This window comes from Gobio gobio, assembly GCF_949357685.1.
Source record: "Gobio gobio genome assembly, chromosome: 1".
In the NCBI taxonomy this organism is placed as follows: Eukaryota; Metazoa; Chordata; class Actinopteri; order Cypriniformes; family Gobionidae; genus Gobio; species Gobio gobio.
Window position 1 is genome coordinate 15,866,198 of NC_137097.1, and position 20,710 is coordinate 15,886,907.

The window sequence follows — 20,710 nt, forward strand, 5'->3', positions numbered from 1 at the left end:
TCAGCTGGTGCCACACTCTTTCCAAGGGCCCCTCTTACAGCCCCGGGGTCCTCTTCCTGCTCCGTGCCTTCCTCAGGCTGACTCCTCGTTTTAGGTGGCATGTCAGCAAAAAGGGGAAAAAACAAAACAAAACAAAAAATCCCCACTGGTCACTTGACTGGTACAGGATCCCACTTCTGACACCACTTGTTAGGATGTACCAGCCGTCAGAGGAGTAAAATACATGACAGGGGCAAAAATGCACAGTCCAGTGTGTTTTTAATTCCCAAAGGTGAAAAATTATAAATAGATACAGTAGCAATAATGGGGAAAAATATATATAATACAAGGGAATTTTTTTTTGCAATAAACGAATGCAAGCTGGCTATGCCAATGTACAGGCCCAAAATACAAACGCAATTCAATTCCTCCTCACTACCCCCCTTTCCCTAAAATGGCTGCCTCTTTTATAGGCTTTGGCTCCTCCTATTTTTGGACCATACCACTTTAGGGGAAAACCTATAAGTTAACAAACAGGTGATGAGCAATAAGCAAACAAAACTTCATGATATAACTCTACAACAACATATATTATTTACAACTGTTAACACATACAGAGCTCAAAACAATAAAGACAAAACATATAAGGAAACACTGACATCCCAGGTTCTTTCCCTCCCCCATGAGGTCAGGACCAGATGCAGTAATCTTTGAACAAATGTAGTTTAAATATGGCCACTTTCCATGTGTACTGGTTTGGCAAGTGAGAGGTGCACCAGAAGGTATGTGTAGCTGTTTGAATGCATTGAATTAAACTGATAACTGAATGTAATGAAATAAACTTCCATGGTGTAAAGAAATAGAGTATGTTTGCTTCTCAAGCCACCAGTGGCGCTCACACGGACATTGACTCTTACACCTCCTCTGTATTGGATCATATCAATACCACCATTGACAGTGTTACAACCCAGAAACAGATCACCACATACCCAAATCAGAAGCCTTGGATGAACAGGGAAGTTCGACTCCTGCTGAAGTCACGCAATACTGCCTTCAGATCAGGAGATGCACAAGCCTACAGTACATCCAGAGCAAACCTGAAGAGGGGCAGCAAAAAGGCCAAGCACTGCTACAAGCTAAAGATAGAGGGTCACTTTTCCAACTCTGACCCTCGACGCATGTGGCAGGGCATTCAGGCCATCAGTGATTACAAACCCACCCACTCCACCCCCGCAGCCACTGATGTCAACTTCCTGAACGAGCTAAATTACTTTTATGCTCGTTTTGAAAGAGACAACAGAGAAACTGCTGCCAAGCTCAAACCCTCAGCTGACCACCCACCAATCACACTCTCCTCCACAGATGTCTGCAAGGCACTGAGCCGGATCAGCGCACACAAGGCTGCTGGACCAGACAACATCCCTGGTCGTGTTCTCAGGGCATGTGCGGAGCAGCTCGCTGGGGTTTTACGGACATTTTCAACCTGTCTCTTGCCCAAGCAGCTGTACCAACATGCTTCAAACGCACTTCCATTGTGCCAGTGCCGAAACACTCTAGCCCGAGGTGCCCTAATGACTACCGCCCTGTAGCACTCACACCCATCGTCATGAAGTGCTTTGAGCGGCTGGTCCTGGAACACCTAAAAGACTCTCTACCATCCACATTGGACTCACACCAGTTTGCCTACCGCAGCAATAGGAGCACAGAGGATGCAGTTTCCATGGCACTGCACTCTTTGCTCACTCACCTGGACAATAAAAACACTTATGCACGCATGCTGTTTGTTGACTTCAGCTCAGCATTCAACACTGTCATCCCATCCAAGTTAATAGCCAAACTTGGAGACCTGGGCATCAACACTTCAATGTGTAACTGGATTTTGGACTTCCTAACTGACAGACCCCAGAATGTTCGATCAGGATCCACCTGCTCCACATCCATCACACTCAACACTGGCGTACCACAGGGCTGTGTGCTAAGCCCGTTTCTCTACTCCCTCTTCACCGCCGACTGCAAGCCTGTGTATGGATCTAATTCCATCGTCAAGTTTGCGGACGACACTACGGTGATTGGGCTCATCAGCAACAACGATGAGACTGCCTACAGGGAGGAGATCCAGCACCTGGCCACATGGTGCGCTGATAATAACCTGCTCCTCAACACCACCAAAACGAAGGAGCTCATCGTGGACTTCAGGAAGGAGTCAAGAGGCACACACGACACCATCCACATCAATGGAATGGCTGTTGAGCGTGTCTCCAGTTTCAAGTTCCTGGGGATCCACATCTCGGCGGACATGTCGTGGACGACCAACACCTCCAGCCTGGTCAAGAAGGCTCACCAGCGCCTCTTCTTCCTGAGGACACTGAGGAAGAATCAGCTCTCCTCGGCTATCCTGGTGAACTTCTACCGCTGCGCAATAGAAAGCATCCTGACCAACTGTGTGGCAGTATGGTATGGGAGCTGCTCTGTTGCGGAGCGCAAGGCACTGCAGCGGGTGGTGAAAACTGCCCAGCGCATCACAGGAACTCCACTGCCTGCCATTGAGCACATCCAGAGGAAACGCTGTCTGCATCGAGCTCGCAGCATCCTCAAGGACTCCTCTCACCCAGGCCACAGACTGTTTTCTCTCCTGCCCTCCGGCAGGCGTTTCAGGATCCACCGGACCAGAACCAGCAGACTAAAGAACAGTTTTTTCCCCAGAGCTGTCTCTTTACTGAACTCAAACCCCCGTTGATCCACTTCCCTCATAAACTGCTAACTCTCCTACCTCACATCTGCCTTCACTTTGTTATTTGCACTACCGACTGTTTATTACAGTAACAACTGTTTACTTATGCATTCTGCACTACCATATCTTAACTGGATTATGCTCATTTGCACTGCCGACTGTATTTATAGTACCAATGTTTACATTTGCATTTTGCACCGTACTTCTAACTGTAATATGCAATCACTTTCCACTGCACTTTTACACTTTTTTTCGGATAGCTCTGTCCATAATTTATTGCACTACCTTAATCCACTGCTATATTCCTCATCTTGCCTAACATATTATTGTATACCTCTAACTGTAAAAATTCTGTTTAAAGTACTAGCCATCTGTATATTATATTCATAGTACATATTCACCTGTAAATTCTGTTTATAGTAATAGCCATCTGTATATTATATTCATAGTACATATTCACCTGTAAATTCTGTTTATAGTAATAGCCATCTGTATATTAATTCACTGTACATACTCACCTGTAAATTCAGTTCTGTTTATAGTAATAACCATCTCTCTATTTATACATATTTACAGGGCTCTCAAGTCTCACGCATTGGGCGTGAGACACACGCATTTCAACCCGTTCACACGCTCACACGCCACACCTTGTATTTCTCACGCAGAGAAATTTCCAGGATAATGTCCACCAAATTGCGCTGCTATTAGAGGAATCAAGTGACTTCCACATATAGAGCTCAGAAGGCCCTGCCACGCACCAGCCAATCAAATAAAAAATACAGCTTCCGAACAGCCAATCAGAAAATAGCATTGCTGTATCCGGGTAAGATTTAGATATTCCCGCAACAACAAAGTTTACATTCTGCCACCTACTGGTGGTTTAGTTTAGTGTTTTCTTTCCAACATTTCTTAATTGTATATTCAAAAATATTCTTAATTTTATATTCAAAAATATTTAAAACAATCTCATAGAATTTTTCAGTGTAAATTATTTAATTTGATTGACAACAGCCCTACAGTGTCTTATTAATAGATCAAATTTAAGTATATAAAATGAAAACTGAAGCATAGCCTATATTTAATAAGATTATGGGAAAATGCCCTTCATAAAAGGTAAAAATATCAAAAAGATATGCAGATTTAAATATCTCAAATCTGATTGAACACTGGTGAGACTATTGCTTCAGAATAAATTATATTTACAACACAGTAAATTCTGCAAAAAAATATTCCAAATTATTATGGATTATTAATTTACCTCTTCCCTGACATCTTTCTTTGAAATAGAGAAATGCAAGAATTAATACTATGCACACGCACGCACGCACGCACACACACACACACAGAAATGTTAAATTAAATAAAATACAAATATTATTATTTATTTATTTATTTATACAAATTAGTGTCATTTTTCAGATCAGAACCCCCACCCAAACCCCTGCTGCCGTCGCCAAAATCTCACTCTGAACTCAGTTCAAAACTTGAGAGCCCTGTATTTATATATATTCAGTATATTTCCATGTCCTGCACTTATGCAACCATTGTATATCCTGCACTTGCTGCTATTGCACTTCTGGTTAGACCTAAACTGCATTTCGTTGCCTTGTACTTGTACTTGTGTAATGACAATAAAGTTGAATCTAATCTAATCTAATCTAAAGTATTTCTGGTGTTCCTTTCTGTGTAATGATATTAGAAAGCATGCATCATTGAACATTAAACATTTAAACAAATTTCAGCCTTAAACAGACAAAACAATGGAAAAACAATGAAACTAACAACTTGAGACGATTAATGGGATGTTACAACACCAACATCAGGGCTACAAACACACAACTACACAAGGATGGTATATTTGCCGGCATTCAGGTTGTGTATGTGTAATGGTGGAAACAGTTTGTTGTGTGCACATACCCATGTTCAGTCCCTTCAAAATAAAAGTCCAGGGTCACAGTCAGTCTGTGACAGTATTGTTGCTGTCAATTTGTTAATCTGGGTTTAAAATTGAGAGGTGCAACACAACTCGATTTAAATTAAAGCCTAAATCAACAAATCCTAGATTAACTCTAAACTACACTGTAACAAATTTCTGTAGTTTTCACAGCATTATTACTGTAAAATGAGCAAATACTTACTGTAGAACCTGTATACAGCATGTTGCTGTAGATCTGCAAAGCATCATGGTCTTTTTTCAACGGTGGGTAAATTCTACAGTAATTTTTTTTCCTGTGAATCACAATACAGCAATTTCTAGAAGATTTTTTTTCAGCCAAGGAAAGCTACGAGATTCCCCACCTTCATCTGAATTTTTACTTCAGAAAGGTAATTTTGCTAATTTATTTTAAAACGTTTACTCTTGTAAAGTCACCTGTTTGTTCAACTTTAAGAGTGCACTGAGAGAAAAAGAGTAATGAGCAGCACACTTCCTAGTAAACTCGTCTCATGTTGTGTGTGCATTTTATAATTTTATTACCACAAATATATATTTCTGCATGATTTCGATATATTTTCTAGTCTGGCAACATTTGATAACGTCATTAGTTTATAGAAGGATAGCATTGTTAAATAAAAATTAAATTGGAATTGTGTATGTGATCTCTTTTGGTGCAGATACGTCACATACGTCACACAGATACGTCACACTTTTTTTCTTGCCTGTTACCACTTGCGCGTGAGGCAGTGAGCCAAGCCAGCCGACTCTCGACGGTCTCGAGCTGAAAGAAAACGCAGCTGAGGTACGTTAGGCCTAAGACTTAACATATTTTTCATAGTGATTCATCATGATTTTTCTGAACTTAAAACCACAGAAACGAGATTGGTGAAAAGCTATTCAAACTTGTGGGAGCATGGCATGGGCTACACTGTTTTAAGATTTGTCTTATCCGGCAACATTACATTTTTAACGTCTTTAATTTGATTAAAGACTAACGTTAGCATTGTGAAATAAAAGTAATTTAAAATGGTGTATTTTTTTTGTATTTATTGGCGCGGTAGCCGTTTAATAATCTCTTGTTTTTTTCTCTTGCTTGCTGTTGCCGCCTGAGGAATCAAACATTGAAGTTAAGCGGGCCGAGAAAAAAACGCAGCTAGAAGCTGTAGAGGTTAAGCTACGTTACTTAACACATTTTTAATAATTTCTTGATTTTTCTGAGCTTCATTGCCTTCAAACTGCAGAAACTATAACGTTAGATTGTTAATAGCCTAATTTGAAGTGCCATTCTCGACTTTTGGGAGCATATATTGCATTAATATTTGTCTTATCTGGCGACATTACATTTATAACGTGTATGTACTATGTATTTAACATAGAATATCCTGAGGAGGCAGCCACTACATTGGAATTTATCCAGAGGTAAGCACTTATTTGTTTTTTATATATTTTCACTAGGGATGGGAACACATATTTGAGTACTTATTCTTTAACCAACATCCCTGAATAGTAAAATACTTCTTAAAGTGTTGATTTTTGTTTAAATGGACTGTTGTGCAATTGTTAAACATCAAAGTTTTATTTTAACTGACCATGCAAAAGGTAAAAAAGCAAGCACAGCTAGTCTAAAGTCTAAATGTCATGCACATTACATTTTCTTTTCTTCACTTTAATACTAAAATACTGAGAGAAATGAACTACTCAAAATTCCTATCTCTACTCTTCACACTTCCAATAATATGCTCACTGAAATTGTAGTACACTCCCATGCAGCAGGACATCCATGTATATGCGAGACACAGAGGTTGAGGCTTTAAAGTAATAGTTCACCTCAAAATGAAAATTGTGTCGTAATTTACTCACCCTAAAGTTGTTTCAAACCTGTATGAATTTCTTTCTTCTGCTGAATACAAAGAAAGATATTTTGAAGAATGTCGGTAACCAGACAGTTGATGAACCCCATTGACTTCCATAGTATTTTTTTTTTCCTACTATGGAAGTCAACTGTCTGGTTACCGACATTCTTCAAAATATCTTTCTTTGTGTTCAGCAGAAGAAAGAAATTCATACAGGTTTGAAACACCTTGAGGGTGAGTAAATTATGACACAATTTAAGTTTTTGGGTGAACTATCCCTTTAAATAATCTACTTTTTATAGATTTGTAATCTTACCCAAACATTTGAATAAATGTTGATTGTTTTGTTTGCTCAGAAAAGTGTTGAAATGTTAACTTATTGAAAAAAATGTATATGTTCAGATAATATATAGGTTTGAAATCCTGCTGTTTTTAAATCATTAAATTTTTTATACATTTGTAATTTTATCCAAATTTTTTTATAAATATTGATTGTTTGTTCAGAAAAGTGTTGAAATTAAATGTTCACAGAAAAATTGTAAAATTGAAAAAAATGATGCTATACTATTTTTATTTTATTGAAAATAAAAATGAGAAAATAAATGGTATTTGTGACAGTGTCTTTATTTTACAGTACACAAAATTAATGCAGTAATCCCCATTACAGTAGTAGATATGAAATACAGTACTGTGATTATTACTGTAAAAAAGTTTACAGTAATTTTAAAGTTACTGCGATTACATTTACAGTAAGAATACTGTGAAATGAAATACAGCAACTTACTAGCTAATTGCTGCCAGCAAGTTACTGTATTTTTCAGTTTTCTTTTTACAGTGTAGAGTATAAATGGGCACAGACCCACTGATTTCATGCTTGAACAAAAGAGCCATTAAATCTCCAGAAGAATTTCCCGCTGGTCAAGTCTACCTCAGGAGGGTGTGACTACTCCCATACCTTAAAAAGAGTGATCTCAGATTCTCTTTTTCTCCTTCTCTTCTTCCTGGCTGAAACAACACATCTCAGCCAGCAGGCCCAACTCACAGCTTGTGCAACTTCCTCAACCTCGATGTCAAAGCAACCATGCAAGTTCACCGTCATTCCTTCGCTCATCACAGAAGGAATCGATCGCAACTGCAAAACCATCGGACGGAACCATCATCAAGACTTTCTCCTGTGACCGTATATCTGGACGCCTTCCCGGGCGAATGCAAGTAATGTACTAAGAAATACAAGTCGCTGTGTAGTTAGTGACGCATTGCTTGCACCAGGCTAATGTTGACAAGAGAGGAAAGTAAATTTTTCTGAGGTATTAAACTTTTTATTTCATAACAAGTTATGAACATAAAGTTGGAATAATGACACAGACATTGCCTGGCTACAGCATCTCATCTTGACAGCGTTTGTCGTAGGCTTCAACTGCGCCTGACAGAAGAATTACATTTTTTAAATAGAATTTTTTTAAATTTAACACCACCTCCGTACCTCAATTCACTCCGATAAGTATATGCTCCCGCTCATCAGCTATGGCCACTGAGTGACGCCCTTGGTTTCATGACAAATTAATTTTGTTCCTCTTTTGATAAAAAGTTAATAATGAACCCTTGCTATGCACACTAGCGATGTGTGGATCAGCTCTAATGTCACCCGAATCCACTGCTAAAATCTTCCACACCTATGATTTTCTCTGATTAAGGTATCCGCACCCGATCATCACATTATTAGAACTATTCAAATTCTCAAATTTGCCAAAAAGTATTGGGCCACTCCTCCAAATCACTGAGTTCAGAGGCCTCATTTATAAAACTTTGCGTAGGATTTGCGTCAGAAGTGGCGTACGGATGAAACATAGGACGTGCATACGCACAGAAATATTTGGATTAATAAAACCGTGCGCACGCACATCCTACGCAGTTTTCCCTAAATAAATCACAATCAATTCTAAATGTAGCGCAGCTTTTGCGGCTTCATGTCACGCCTATAGTTGCCCATAATCTGTGAAACGCCCACAAGTTAATATTCATCAATTGCGAAATCATGGCAAACATAGAGAGGAAATTAAAAAAAACATAACTTCACTTAACCTTGGCAAGGTGGAACAGAGGAGAAAAATGTTGTTTTGGAGGGCACTGTGTGGGCATTACTAATGCCAAAAAGGCACTTGAGTGGCAAAAGGTTGCAGACGCCGTAAATGCTGAAGCCTCACAACCTCGGACCATGGCTAAAATAAAAAAGAAATGGTCGGACATCAAAGTCGAGGCAAATAAGCGTCTAACGCTCCATCGCCAGAGTGTGTCCTCATTTGCCAGTCTTCTTGCTGTGTGAAGATGCGTTCACTCTGAATCCTTCCATTTGCCACATCTTCTAAGAGCGCAAGATCAGCCATCGTGCGTCATTACGCATTGGGATAGGGCATTTTATTTCCATCCATTTCATTGCATCTGACAAGCTACAGATGTCGGTTATAATCTACGTGGAAATGGGAAATAGTTCAGTGCAAATGTAATGTCTTGCAGCTATCTATCTATCTATCTATCTATCTATCTATCTATCTATCTATCTATCTATCTATCTATCTATCTATCTATCTAATTGCATCTATATCTGCTCCGCCAGACGGACACATTGATGAGAATATCAGTTTTGTACATTAGCTATTTCGTTCTGTTTACCATATTATTTATGAGGATGAATTGCATAATATGCCAATATTATTGCAGAAAATATATCACTTTTCTTTTTGCAAATATGTGTTAATCTGCATTTTGTTTGTTTTGCACTGGAGATCGATCAAACGGGTTTTCGTGTTGGCTGTTAATTGTAAGACTTGCTTTGTGAAGTCTTCATGTTATTTATGAGACGCAGTATTGCCATTTCTTTTACACAACGGTCTACAGTTTCACACACTTTCACGTGTTTCTTCATCTGCCGACGGTGTCGCCATTTCTCATTTCACCCGTTTTTGTGCGTCCACCTGGGTCAGAGCTTGCGTAAAGGACCGCATATTTTCCAGTCAAGTTTGCTTTTTATAAATACCAATTATTGCGTAGAGAGCGGCGCACGCCTTCTTTCGTTCATAAATGAGGCCCCAGGTCTTCAATTTTCATAACTGGTCTTGGGCCCCGAAACTGTTATCCCCTAACACACTGTGTGTCCAACTGATTGCACTTCATCTTATCTATGTATCATCTTTTTATAACGTTTTTTTATTGTTATTTAAACTTGTTTTATCGCCCTACAATCCATCGCGCTCTTTAAGGTCACTAAACTCTAGGCTTCTGGTCATTCCTAGGATATCTAAGTCCACTAAAGGAGGGAGGGCTTTTTCACATTTGGCTCCTAAACTCTGGAACAGTCTTCCTGATATTGTTCGAGGTTTAGACTCACTGTCCCAGTTTAAAACTAGATTAAAGACGCATCTCTTTAGCCAAGCATTCACATTATAATTACCCTTTATACTACAGTTAAATCGGATCAAAAGCATTAATATAATATTCTGAACAGCAGCTATGCTAATTATTTCCCATCTGCTTTTCTGTTGTTATCTCGGGACACTAGTCCCGAGGTAAATAGTTCGTCAGCTCCAGTTTGTATCCAGCCGCTCATGAAGACTTCGGATGCCCCAAAACCTGTGATGAGACGACTCCACGCCAGTGAAGAGACAACTCAACGCCAGCGTTGTTATGGCCTAAATTAATACACGATTGATTAACTTTTTTGAACATTATTCTTTAACATTGTCTTTCTAACATTTTTACTGTACATCTATGAAATGCACTTTCTGTAAAGCTCAGAGATGGGGACTCGAGTTTGAGACTCGGACTCGAGTGCGACTTAAGTCGCACACACAGTGACTTCAGACTCGACTTGAGACTCGTCCTCAAAAGACTTCAGACTCGACTCGGACTCGAGCTGCGGGACTCGTGAACAATGTTTATTTTTAGGAAACGTCTGATGAGCTTGATGTTATTCCCCTCCCTCCGGTACCTATACACAAGTTAACGCGCCAAATCGTGGGCGGCGCCATTACTCTACACAAATGCATTTCATTTCCGCCGGAAGTGGTTTGCGCAGCGTCTGCCGGTGTAAACACAGCGATCACGATGCTAGCTTGGGAACACAGTTCTACTGCTTTGACTGGAGATGGCGTTACTCTCCCCCACCCGAATTCAGTGCAGAACTGGGAGGATAACATGACGACGTGGCCCGGCATAACGTACAGCAAGATTTGCTCCTACTTCGTGCAATCCATGGCAATAGATGGAAAAGCAATGGACAATCTGAAAGCCTCCGAGGCATATCAATATCTGCACAGCAACAAAGTCAGTTGTGTAATGTCATACAAACATGATCGTTTTGTTTATCTGAAAGCAAATGTAGAGCCTAGCCAGTGTTTGAACAATGCGTGGCATAATGCTTGGGTGCTGGTAACTGAAGCTGGAGAAGTCAAAACTGCGGGATGTACGTGTGTAGCTGGACCAGGGAGATCTTGTTCCCACTCAGCTGCGATCCTGTGGAAGGTAAAGTTAACTATATTATTTGACCATTGTAGCTTAGGCCTATGTCTTTTTTTATTGTTGGTATCCGTACTACATCATTGGCTACTTTGCTAGAGTGCAAAGTGCGTGTGTGCCATGATTAGGGATGGGAATCGAGCAGAGAGAGAAACCCGGTGAAACTCAGTATGCATGAAACAGCACTCCCCTCCTCCTCTAAAGAATTGGATCGATAAGCAGAATCATCAGTGGCATTGATATTGATAAAATCTTATCAATTCCCATTCCTAGCCATGATGATAATAATAATAACGCATTTTCTTCATAAAGTGCATTTCTGCGAGCCCAATGTTCTGTATATTCATTGTAGGCTATGTGTGCAATGTATTACATCATATGACGTGTGCAGTAAACCCATTATAATATCTATGCACTTTTTTTTACTATATCTCTCTAGGTAGAAAATGCTGTGAGACAGGGGAAAACCGGGCGTGCCTGCACAGACGGACAGAACCAGTGGAATGCTGGGTCTAAAAGAAATGCTGGTCAGAGGAAGATGAAGTATGTGCGCTTCAAACGACACAACAGGAAGGATCTCTACCAGCCGTCACCAACTTTACAGCCATCCTCTACCACTCCAGAACCGGCACAGGAGGTGACACTCTTTAGGACTCATGAAGAGTGGAGGAAGAACGCACTTGCCTCACCAATGGCAGAACTTTTCAATTGCCCTGGGAATAGCCTCCTGCAGCTCTGCTTTAATGCTAATACCTCCTCCATCACCGAGCCAACACCATGTCCACAACTCCATCTCCTAACCCATGATGAGCACCACACACCACTGGCTTGTGTAAAATGCAGAACCTTCTATGATGAATACATTAAAATGTCCACAGCCCAGCTTGAGGAGATTGAGAAGGTTACAAAAGCACAGAGCAAAGAACAGGTCTGGCATGATGACCGGAAAGTGCGCGTCACAGCGAGCACGGCTAGAAAGGTCCCCATTCGCTCAACCACGGCACCTGACAAGTTTTTGTCTGAACACTTACACCCATCCTTCCGTGGCAATGCCGCAACCCGTCAAGGAGCGGAGGGGGAGGAACTTGCAAGGGACTATTTGGAAACTCTGGGCAACAGCATTGAAACCAAAGGCTTAGTGGTGTGCGAAAAGGAACCGTGGCTTGCAGCATCTCCTGATGGAGTGATAAACAAAGACAATCTGTTGGAGATCAAATCACCTGTGATGGGAAACAAGTCACTTGCAGAATTTTTGGCAACAAAGAACTGCGAAATCACAACTGTGGCAAACGGAGATAGGGTAGATTACCATATTGCCTGCAATGGTCCAAAAGGCTACTACATGCAGGTACAAATTGGGATGTACTGCACAGGGCTTCAGCACTCCAAGTTGGTGATCTGGAACAACACTGAGCACCTAGAAATCGAAGTACCCTACGACCAAGGCTTTGTCCAGGGGCATATCATAAGGCTGCGCACATTCTACTTTGCCCACATGCTCCCAAAAATTGTTGATGATTTTGTTGAGGGAAGGTTACAGTTCTGCAGTAAATATCTTAGCATTTTAAAACTAAAATAAACTACCGGTACATTACATTATCTCTTTATGCTGTGCAATATATCAGTGTGCCTGTACTGTTTGAATGAAAATTAAAGTTTGATGTTATTTCATTTCATTTCGTTTAATTATTATTTAATTATTGCACTGAACTACGATCATGAATGATAGGCCTTATGTTCCTTAGAGTGCTACAATTTCTTTTAACACAGTTCATCATTCATAGTAAGCTCATACTGTACATAAATAACACTGGATGAATTAATTGTTTCGAGGAAACTAAACAAATGGTTTCAACAAGAAAGATTGCGTGTTTAATCCTAACAGGTATTAAGTAGTAAAATACAAAAGCAGCCCACACAATTACATTACTATGAAAATATTCATATATAATATAAAAAAATACAATGCATGCAGTATTTGTTGTGTTTATCTGTATTTAATGAACAACATGGCTGGGTGTTGGTAGACAGGGACACAAGGCAAGATTCTAAACCTCATGAGGCACTCTGATTAGTGGACTCTTCAGGTTAACTAGGCCAGCACATATGGTTAAGATGTTGTCCAGTTTCGGTGCCATGCTGATGGGAACGTTCTGGGATAAAATCTTAAAGACCTTGAGTCTCTGGATTGCTCTTTCCACGTGTTTGCGGACAGTGGCTACTCGCCTGGTGCGTGTCGTCTCCTCATTGGTCAACTGATTGCGCCTGTAGGTGAATGCAGGGATGTTCAAACGGACCCTTCTCTCATCAAGCAAGTCTCGAATGGTGAACCCACGGTCCGCCATGACCTCATCACCAGCCCTCAGATAGTCTAGGAACCCACTGTCCATGGTGATAAACTTATCGCTGCTTCTGCCAGCATAGGCATCAGATATAAACATAATTAGCCCATTAGGGGCCACAGCGACGAGATATTTCACAGTGTTGCGTGATTTGTACTGGCTGAAAGTGTCACTTCTTGAGTCGTGGTTTGTGGCTCTCTGCATGGCACTTTCGGCACAGTCAATGATGCAGGTGGTTCGAGGGTAGTTTCTCTGAAATGACAAGGGCATGGTGGCACGAATGGTCTCTCTTGGAAGCCAGGGGATCAGGACTTTGAACTGTTCACCAATCACGTCAATCCAGTGACTAATCACAATGCTTGCCATGGATGTAGACACATTGAAGCGGTGAGCAATATCTCCTAATATTAGGTTTAGTTTTATCTTCATCAAGGTCATCAGGATTTGGTCAACAACGGGAAGGGTAATTGATGGCTTACTGAAAGGCAACAACACCCTCACCAGGGTGAAAAATTGAACCATACGCACTCCTGTATACAGCCGGGACCTAGCATCATCAATGACCGTTGTGCTAGTCACAGTAGGGCCCATTTCTGCCTCGTACTGTGTGGCCTTGTCTACTTTAACAGACTGTGTTGTTGAACAGTACATGTGGTCAATATGTGACGGATCCTCCCATTGGGTCTGGGCATCTCGAAATTTTGGTGTAGCAGGCTCAGCCTCACAGGCAGACTGACAGGTTTCAGGAGCATCTAAAAAAGGGAAGAGAAAACATTGATGGAGCAAAATTAATGCAGGCATATAGTCCTCTCACTACAAATATCACAATGGCAAAATTTTATATGTGCAGGCACCGGCTTCAAACACCACAAGAACTCATCATTCTCCAGGCATTTTTCATTAAACTTGCATTTACCCATTTTAAACTAGCTAGGAGGCTGTTCAGATAGCTAAAGTTCTACTTGCTTTCTGCTACCTCAATTCTCTCTGATACGCAGTAACCAACGCACTGACCGTAGGAAAATAGCAAAATTAAATGTTTAGTCATAGCCTCTTACATTTCAAATTGTAAAACAGTGTCTGTGCCAAAGTGTTCTCAATATTTTGGACATACCACACCGTAATCATTACCTGGTTTGAGAGGACTATTTACACATGCACATCATGGTATGTAAGGTCATAGTTGTATTCATACACATACACATCATGGTATGTAAGGTCATTTTTTAGAAAATGAAAAAACTTCATATGGGCATTCATTTATGCCAGAAAATAACATATGACCTCCGAATTACGGGAACACTAGTGTCCTCATAATGCTGGTGAGTAACCTGACATTTTGTCCTTGTAAACCATATATACAAGCACACACACACACACACACACACACACACACACACACACACACACACACACACACACAATTAATGATGTAGCTATCGTGGGCATTGTTTGTCCCATCTCCAAAACAATCTGCCTTAGCAAAATACCGGTAGCAATGTTAGTGTATGACAACTTCTTCATAATTAACAGTATTGTCAGCTTCATTACTAAAGTTGCTGAACTTACCCTCAGATTCAAGTCTGCGTTTTCTTTTTGCAGTGGTCCGCTGGGTGAGTTGACACCTCTTTGGCTGGGGAGGGCGATTGTATCCCAACCACAACTCTGGGAAAGGATTATCCTTGGTTGGTTTTTGGTCAACAAAGTGATAGGAACAAACAAAAATGTTGCAGGGTGGTTTCTTTAAATTCAATGCCTTCAGCCAGGTCCTTGATTCCGAGTCAGTATCAGGCTTGCGAAAAAATGTAAACAATGGAGCGCATGGACATTGCCTCTTCGTGGCTGGTTTGTGGTCGTAGCACTCTCTGTCTAACCACTCGTTCAGGTGCTTTCTCGAGTTTTTGCAACCAACTACCGCACACGTCGTTCCCCAGCCACTTTTCTTCATGTTGTAATTGTTTAACGTTATATCCTCTTTGTAACTGCGATATCAGTGCTTTGTCGGCACAACGGAGCTAGCTAGCAAAACAAACCCAGCCAGCCAGAACAGAAGTGGATTGCATTGATGGGAGGAGTTTACGATGTAGAGCGGAAACGGCTCAAAAACTTGTGTATAACCTGCCACGTAACTAGTGACGTACTACGTATCTGCTGCGCACGGCCACACATGAGAGGACAACGAACAATCATGTCGACTGCACCTGCCGCTGCTGTGCCACTCATCATAGGTTTTTAAAAGTGTGTGTGTGTGTGTGTTCTTGTATATGATTTATGAGGACACAAATGTGTATAAAGAATAAAAGCATTCAGTTCATTTTATCACGAAATTCAAACGATAAATGCCGTTTTGACGCTCTAAAATGTGACGACTTATCACTGTATAGGCGCGTCAATTCAAGCGGCCGCGGCGCGCGCGCGATCGATCATCTCTTCCAGAAGAATAAACATGAATTAATATCTTAAGGTATGTTGAGAATAACACTTACTGAAACTTATTATATGTCGTGTAATCGCTCAATCAGTGTTTCAATCGCGCAAAGATGTCAAACAGCTTGTAAACAATGTCACGTCCATCATTTACCTCTGAGTCAGAAGTCAGATCAGTGTCCACAGCTGTTAATTCACTAGAGAAATCAACTCTTTCACTAAATATATGCACTATATATATATATATATATATATATATATATATATATATATATATATATATATATATATATATATATATATATATAAATATAAATAAAAATAAATTCTACTTAACCTGTTAGTGATGTCTTGATTATTTAATGCTATGTTTAGATAAAAGGACAGTCACTAAGATTATATTTCAACATGGGTATTCAAATAAAACCTAATCATGGTTGATAATCCAAACTGCTTAACAAAACATACTAAATGGTGCTTTTTGAAATTCAAAAAAGGCCAAAAGTTTTCTGTGATTGGTAGGTTTAGGGGTAGGGTTAGTGTAGGTGGATAGATTATACCATTTGTACATTAGTAAAACCATTACACCTATGGAGAGTCCCCGTAAACCACGTGTGGGTAGTGTGTGTGCACTTGAGTGCGTGTGTGTGACTGTGAGAGAGTGTTTCTGTGTGTTTTCTTGAGTGTGTGCTCTCTTTAAGTGGAAAAAAAGTGTTATTGCTTATAAATTTTGCAATGTTTTTGTGATACCCTGAGTACCAGAACTTTGTGGTTTCAGATGTGCTTTGTTGCACATAAAATTGTTAGCTATTAGATAAGCATCTTACTTGTTGTCTTTTCATATTCATTGATCGACATCTGCAGGTTTAATGAGCTGATATGGTATGTTAATAGAGAAAGGTGTCAAAATAACTTATTACATGCTTTGAATTCCTTATATATAGCTTTGCAGTGTTCTACACAGCCTGGATGGGTCGCCGTATGTGATGCAACACTTATTATAACCAGAGACTTATTATAATAAAGAGACTTGAGACTTGACTTGGACTCGAGCCCAGAGACTTGAGACTTGACTTGGACTCTTCACTGCCAGTTGTATATTGTGTATATAACTGTGTATGTGACAAATAAAACTCTTGAATCTTGACTCTAGCTCAGAGACTTGTGAGCATCTCTGGTAAAGCTGCTTTGAAACAATGTGTATTGTGAAAAGCGCTATACAAATAAATTTGAATTGAATTGATTTTATCTTTGGTTATTGTTATTTGCTTTCTTAAACGTGGTATTTTTATTAAGTTGTGATTATCAATATTTTAATAACTTTTCTATGTAAAGCATTAGGGCTGAGCGGTATATCGAGTTTTTACAATATACATGGATACATTTTTTAGAGACAATAAGGAATGAGGCAATACCGTTTATATCGATATACAGTAGATTGATACAAACGCATCTGAAAAATAGCGGAGTACGCAAAATGAGCTGATGCAGGGAAAGTGCATAATACAATTTGTCCTCAACAAGACACATGCTTTATATTAAGGGCTTCAAAATAAATGAATATAGTTGACCCGTATAGTTTAAAGCAGCTTGCCCTGTCAGACACTCTTAGAGATACTTGTGCTGACAGACAGATAAATAGCCTATTTGTTCTGTTTAATGCGTTTGAAATGTGGTGCTTTCCTCAGTGCATAACTTACATTTCACAGGTATACTCTCCATCAGTAAATGTTAGAAAGTCATGCAAATATGTCCATTTTATGTCAGGAGAGGACGCGCCTTCTGCAAGTGAATCTCTGCTAAAATTCTGTGAACACGCACCACTGCGTGCATGCGCGCCAAACAGACGGAGTGCAATAGAATAGGAATGCCATAAATTTTGACTAAATATTTCTAAAATATTTGTTGTTGGACAATAAATGTGCCATATGTGGAATTTTAAACCTAAAAGTAAGTATATTTTTATGAAAGTGACCATTAAAATGTGGTAATATATAAATATAGGCTAATATGCTTTTGTTTTTATTTTCATTTTTAGTTTAGTGAATTTAAAAACAAAATTATTAATTGTAAACCTCCAATTTGCACATAATATATCCTACATTACAGTCACTGTATTGGTTTATAGCTTTCAATATCAACATTGTTTTTAGGACATCACTGGGCAGGATGTAAAAACATATATTAAAAAAAAAATTTATACTGATTTTTTTGCATCCAAATAGGAAAACGTATAAAATACCAGGATGTATACCGTGTATCGCCATTCAAACAAAAAATACAGATATTATTTTTTGATTATATCGCCCAGTCCTATAAAGCATTTTGATTTACCATTGTGTATTTGTGATATATAAATAAACATGCCTTGCATATTTAACTTTACCACCATAGCCTACTAAAGTGCTGACTTTATACTTTTGACTGAATGGTTTGCTTTATTTCTTATTGGAGAGCTTCCTATACCTTTTACTTATACTTTTATAATGGCCATTATTGATTATTAAAACTGACGTTTAACAAAAAAGTAGGGATGCACGATATATCGGCAACATATCGTTATCGGCCGATAAATGATTATTTTTGATGTTATCGTTATCGGTCCAATAAGAAAATTTGACCGATATAGTCAAGCCAATAGATAATGTATTATTTCCTTCAGCTGAGACGGACGCGCTGTCCACCATGATGGGTTTGAATTGCTCTAAATATGTTTGGAATCACTTCGAAAAGGAAAATACAGTTATGTGCAACATGTGCAGCGCAAGTCTTCTATAATCTACATAAAATGATAATGAGAATAGAATAGGCTGTAAAAGAGCGTTGTGTTTCAGCGCGTTTGTTGAGGGAAGAGCGCGCCCACGGAGTTACACCTTCATGACGAGCACAGTCAAGTTCGCTTGTGCATTCACAGCCTTTTGTGCCATTGTAAGTTGTAATATTATATTTATTATTATTCTGTGTATGTAATATCATATAGGATGCGTTTGGTTGAGTTAATAAACAATGCAGTAAAGCACTTCATTGTACCGGCGCGCGCATTTCAAACAGAAATGCACAGCATTAATAACTACTGGGACTGTCCTATACATAACACTGCAATGAGAATATTTCTGTTATAAAACGTAGTGAATTCTCTGGGTTTAGTTGTTTTTCAGCGCGCTGTTGTGGGAAGCGTCAACAACGCATTCTGACCAGCACAGTCAAGTTCGCTTGTGCATTCGCGTCATTTTAAGCATATGTAAGTCGTAATATTACGTTTTTGTAGTATAAACATCTGATTAAAGTCATATAGGATGTGTTTGGTTAAGTCAATAACCTGCAGTGCTTCACTGTACCGGTGATCATCTTAAGTTTCAGCACGCTCTCAAACAGGGGAAGAGCATCCACAGGAGTTATAACCCTTCACCTATGCGTGATTTTGTGCTAATATAAGTTGTAATATTATATTTATTTTGTATAAATATCTGATTGTTCTCATATATGATGCGTTTAGTTGTTAATTAAACTTCTAAGCGCTTCAGTTTATGGTTGTTCGTTCATTCTCTCCAGCTTCAGCGCGCTCTCAAACAGCAACATTATTCCTAATAGACTAGACTAATATTACAGATGTTTACTATTACTGTAATATTAAACATATATTTTTTTTTCAAAAACACAGAAGCATTATTTTTTATAATTAGCACTTTTATTGTTCTCGTATCATTTCCATCAACAATATGGTTTGATTAAAGCCATTTCTTTATCGTCTGTGCGGAGGTTATTTCATGCACTTGCATTCTGATTCTTTATTATGCAGCCTCAGTAATGCTGTTCAATTACTTGTTTGCATTATTTAGGTATATTATTTTTATTTTTTAGACAATATAATTTTTGGTAACATTTTACAAATAAGGTCTCATTTTATTAATGCATTAACTATCATGAACAAACAGAGAGCAATAACCTTTGTTTCTTTTAGTAATAAAATGTTTGTGTTTTGTAACAGTCCATTCACAGTTCATACCTAATGTTAAAAGACACAACTTTGGGTCTGAATATGTTGAGATTAACATGAACTAAAATTAATAAATCCTGTTGAAGTATTGTTCATTCATTGTTGGTTAACTAATACTGACAAAAATTAAACCTTATTGTAAAGTGTTAAAAAAAACAATTTTGGCCATAGGAGTGTAAAATTAATTTGAAAAGGTAAGGAATCTCACACTGGTTCAAATAGGCTACTGTAGTGTATAGGTTTGATTTATGTTGAAGTGTTTGGGCCATGGCTTTTAATGGTGAGCCTTTTGTTTTTGTAATCAGGCTCTCAGAGTTTATTAAAATTTGTATTTAGATTTATCGGCCAATATATCGGTTATCGGCTTTCAAATATTAAGAATTATCGGTTATCGGTATCGGCCAAAATGTTCATATCGGTGCATCCCTACAAAAAAGAGAGTTGTGTTTGTCATATTTCATTTTATTACGGTGAAGATAATCAGAGTACATATTCACATATTGCCTGAACCACATATTTATAGGTTGAATGTTATATTTCATTTTGTTTTAAAGGTCCAGTTCTTCGTGTTTTTTTGAAGCTTTGATTGTGTTTACAGTGTGCAATATAACATGTGTTCATGTTTCGCGTGTAAAAAAAAAACAGTATTTTTCACAAAATTTACTCATCTGTATACCGCTGTTTTCACTGTCCTAAAAACGGGCTGATGAGTTCCTTGTTCTCTGAAGTCCCTCCTTCAGAAATACGTAACGAGTTCTGATTGTGCCAGCGGTTCCCGTGTTGTGATTCGACAGCAGCTTAGCGCAAGTTGTACGGAAAGGTCATGCCTCTTAACGGGAGAATGATCTCTATAGCGTCCCTGGGAAAGCCAAACAAAGGTGATTTGACTCCGGGATGAAAATAACAGCGTCTCGACGACATGGCGACAAACAC

General features: G+C 39.1%; 1 protein-coding gene across 1 annotated transcript; it reads right to left on the bottom strand.

Annotated features, from left to right (window-relative positions):
• Positions 1–12,864: 12,864 nt before the first annotated feature.
• Positions 12,865–15,913, bottom strand: LOC307134174 (uncharacterized protein). Its single transcript, XM_079829709.1, has 2 exons — positions 14,923–15,913; positions 12,865–14,105 (listed from the first exon to the last, which is right to left on the bottom strand). The coding sequence occupies exons 1-2, from the start codon at positions 15,299–15,301 to the stop codon at positions 13,060–13,062; spliced, it is 1,425 nt and encodes a 474-aa protein (XP_079685835.1). The 5' UTR covers positions 15,302–15,913; the 3' UTR covers positions 12,865–13,059.
• Positions 15,914–20,710: the final 4,797 nt, after the last annotated feature.

What these genes read in the sequence shown, in the direction of transcription:
- LOC307134174 (XM_079829709.1), bottom strand. Translation starts at nt 15,301, where the DNA reads ATGAAGAAAAGTGGCTGGGGAACGACGTGTGCGGTAGTTGGTTGCAAA. An exon ending in ACGCAGACTTGAATCTGAGG is followed by an intron (nt 14,106 to 14,922) that starts GTAAGTTCAGCA and finishes TCCCTTTTTTAG; the next exon opens with ATGCTCCTGAAACCTGTCAG.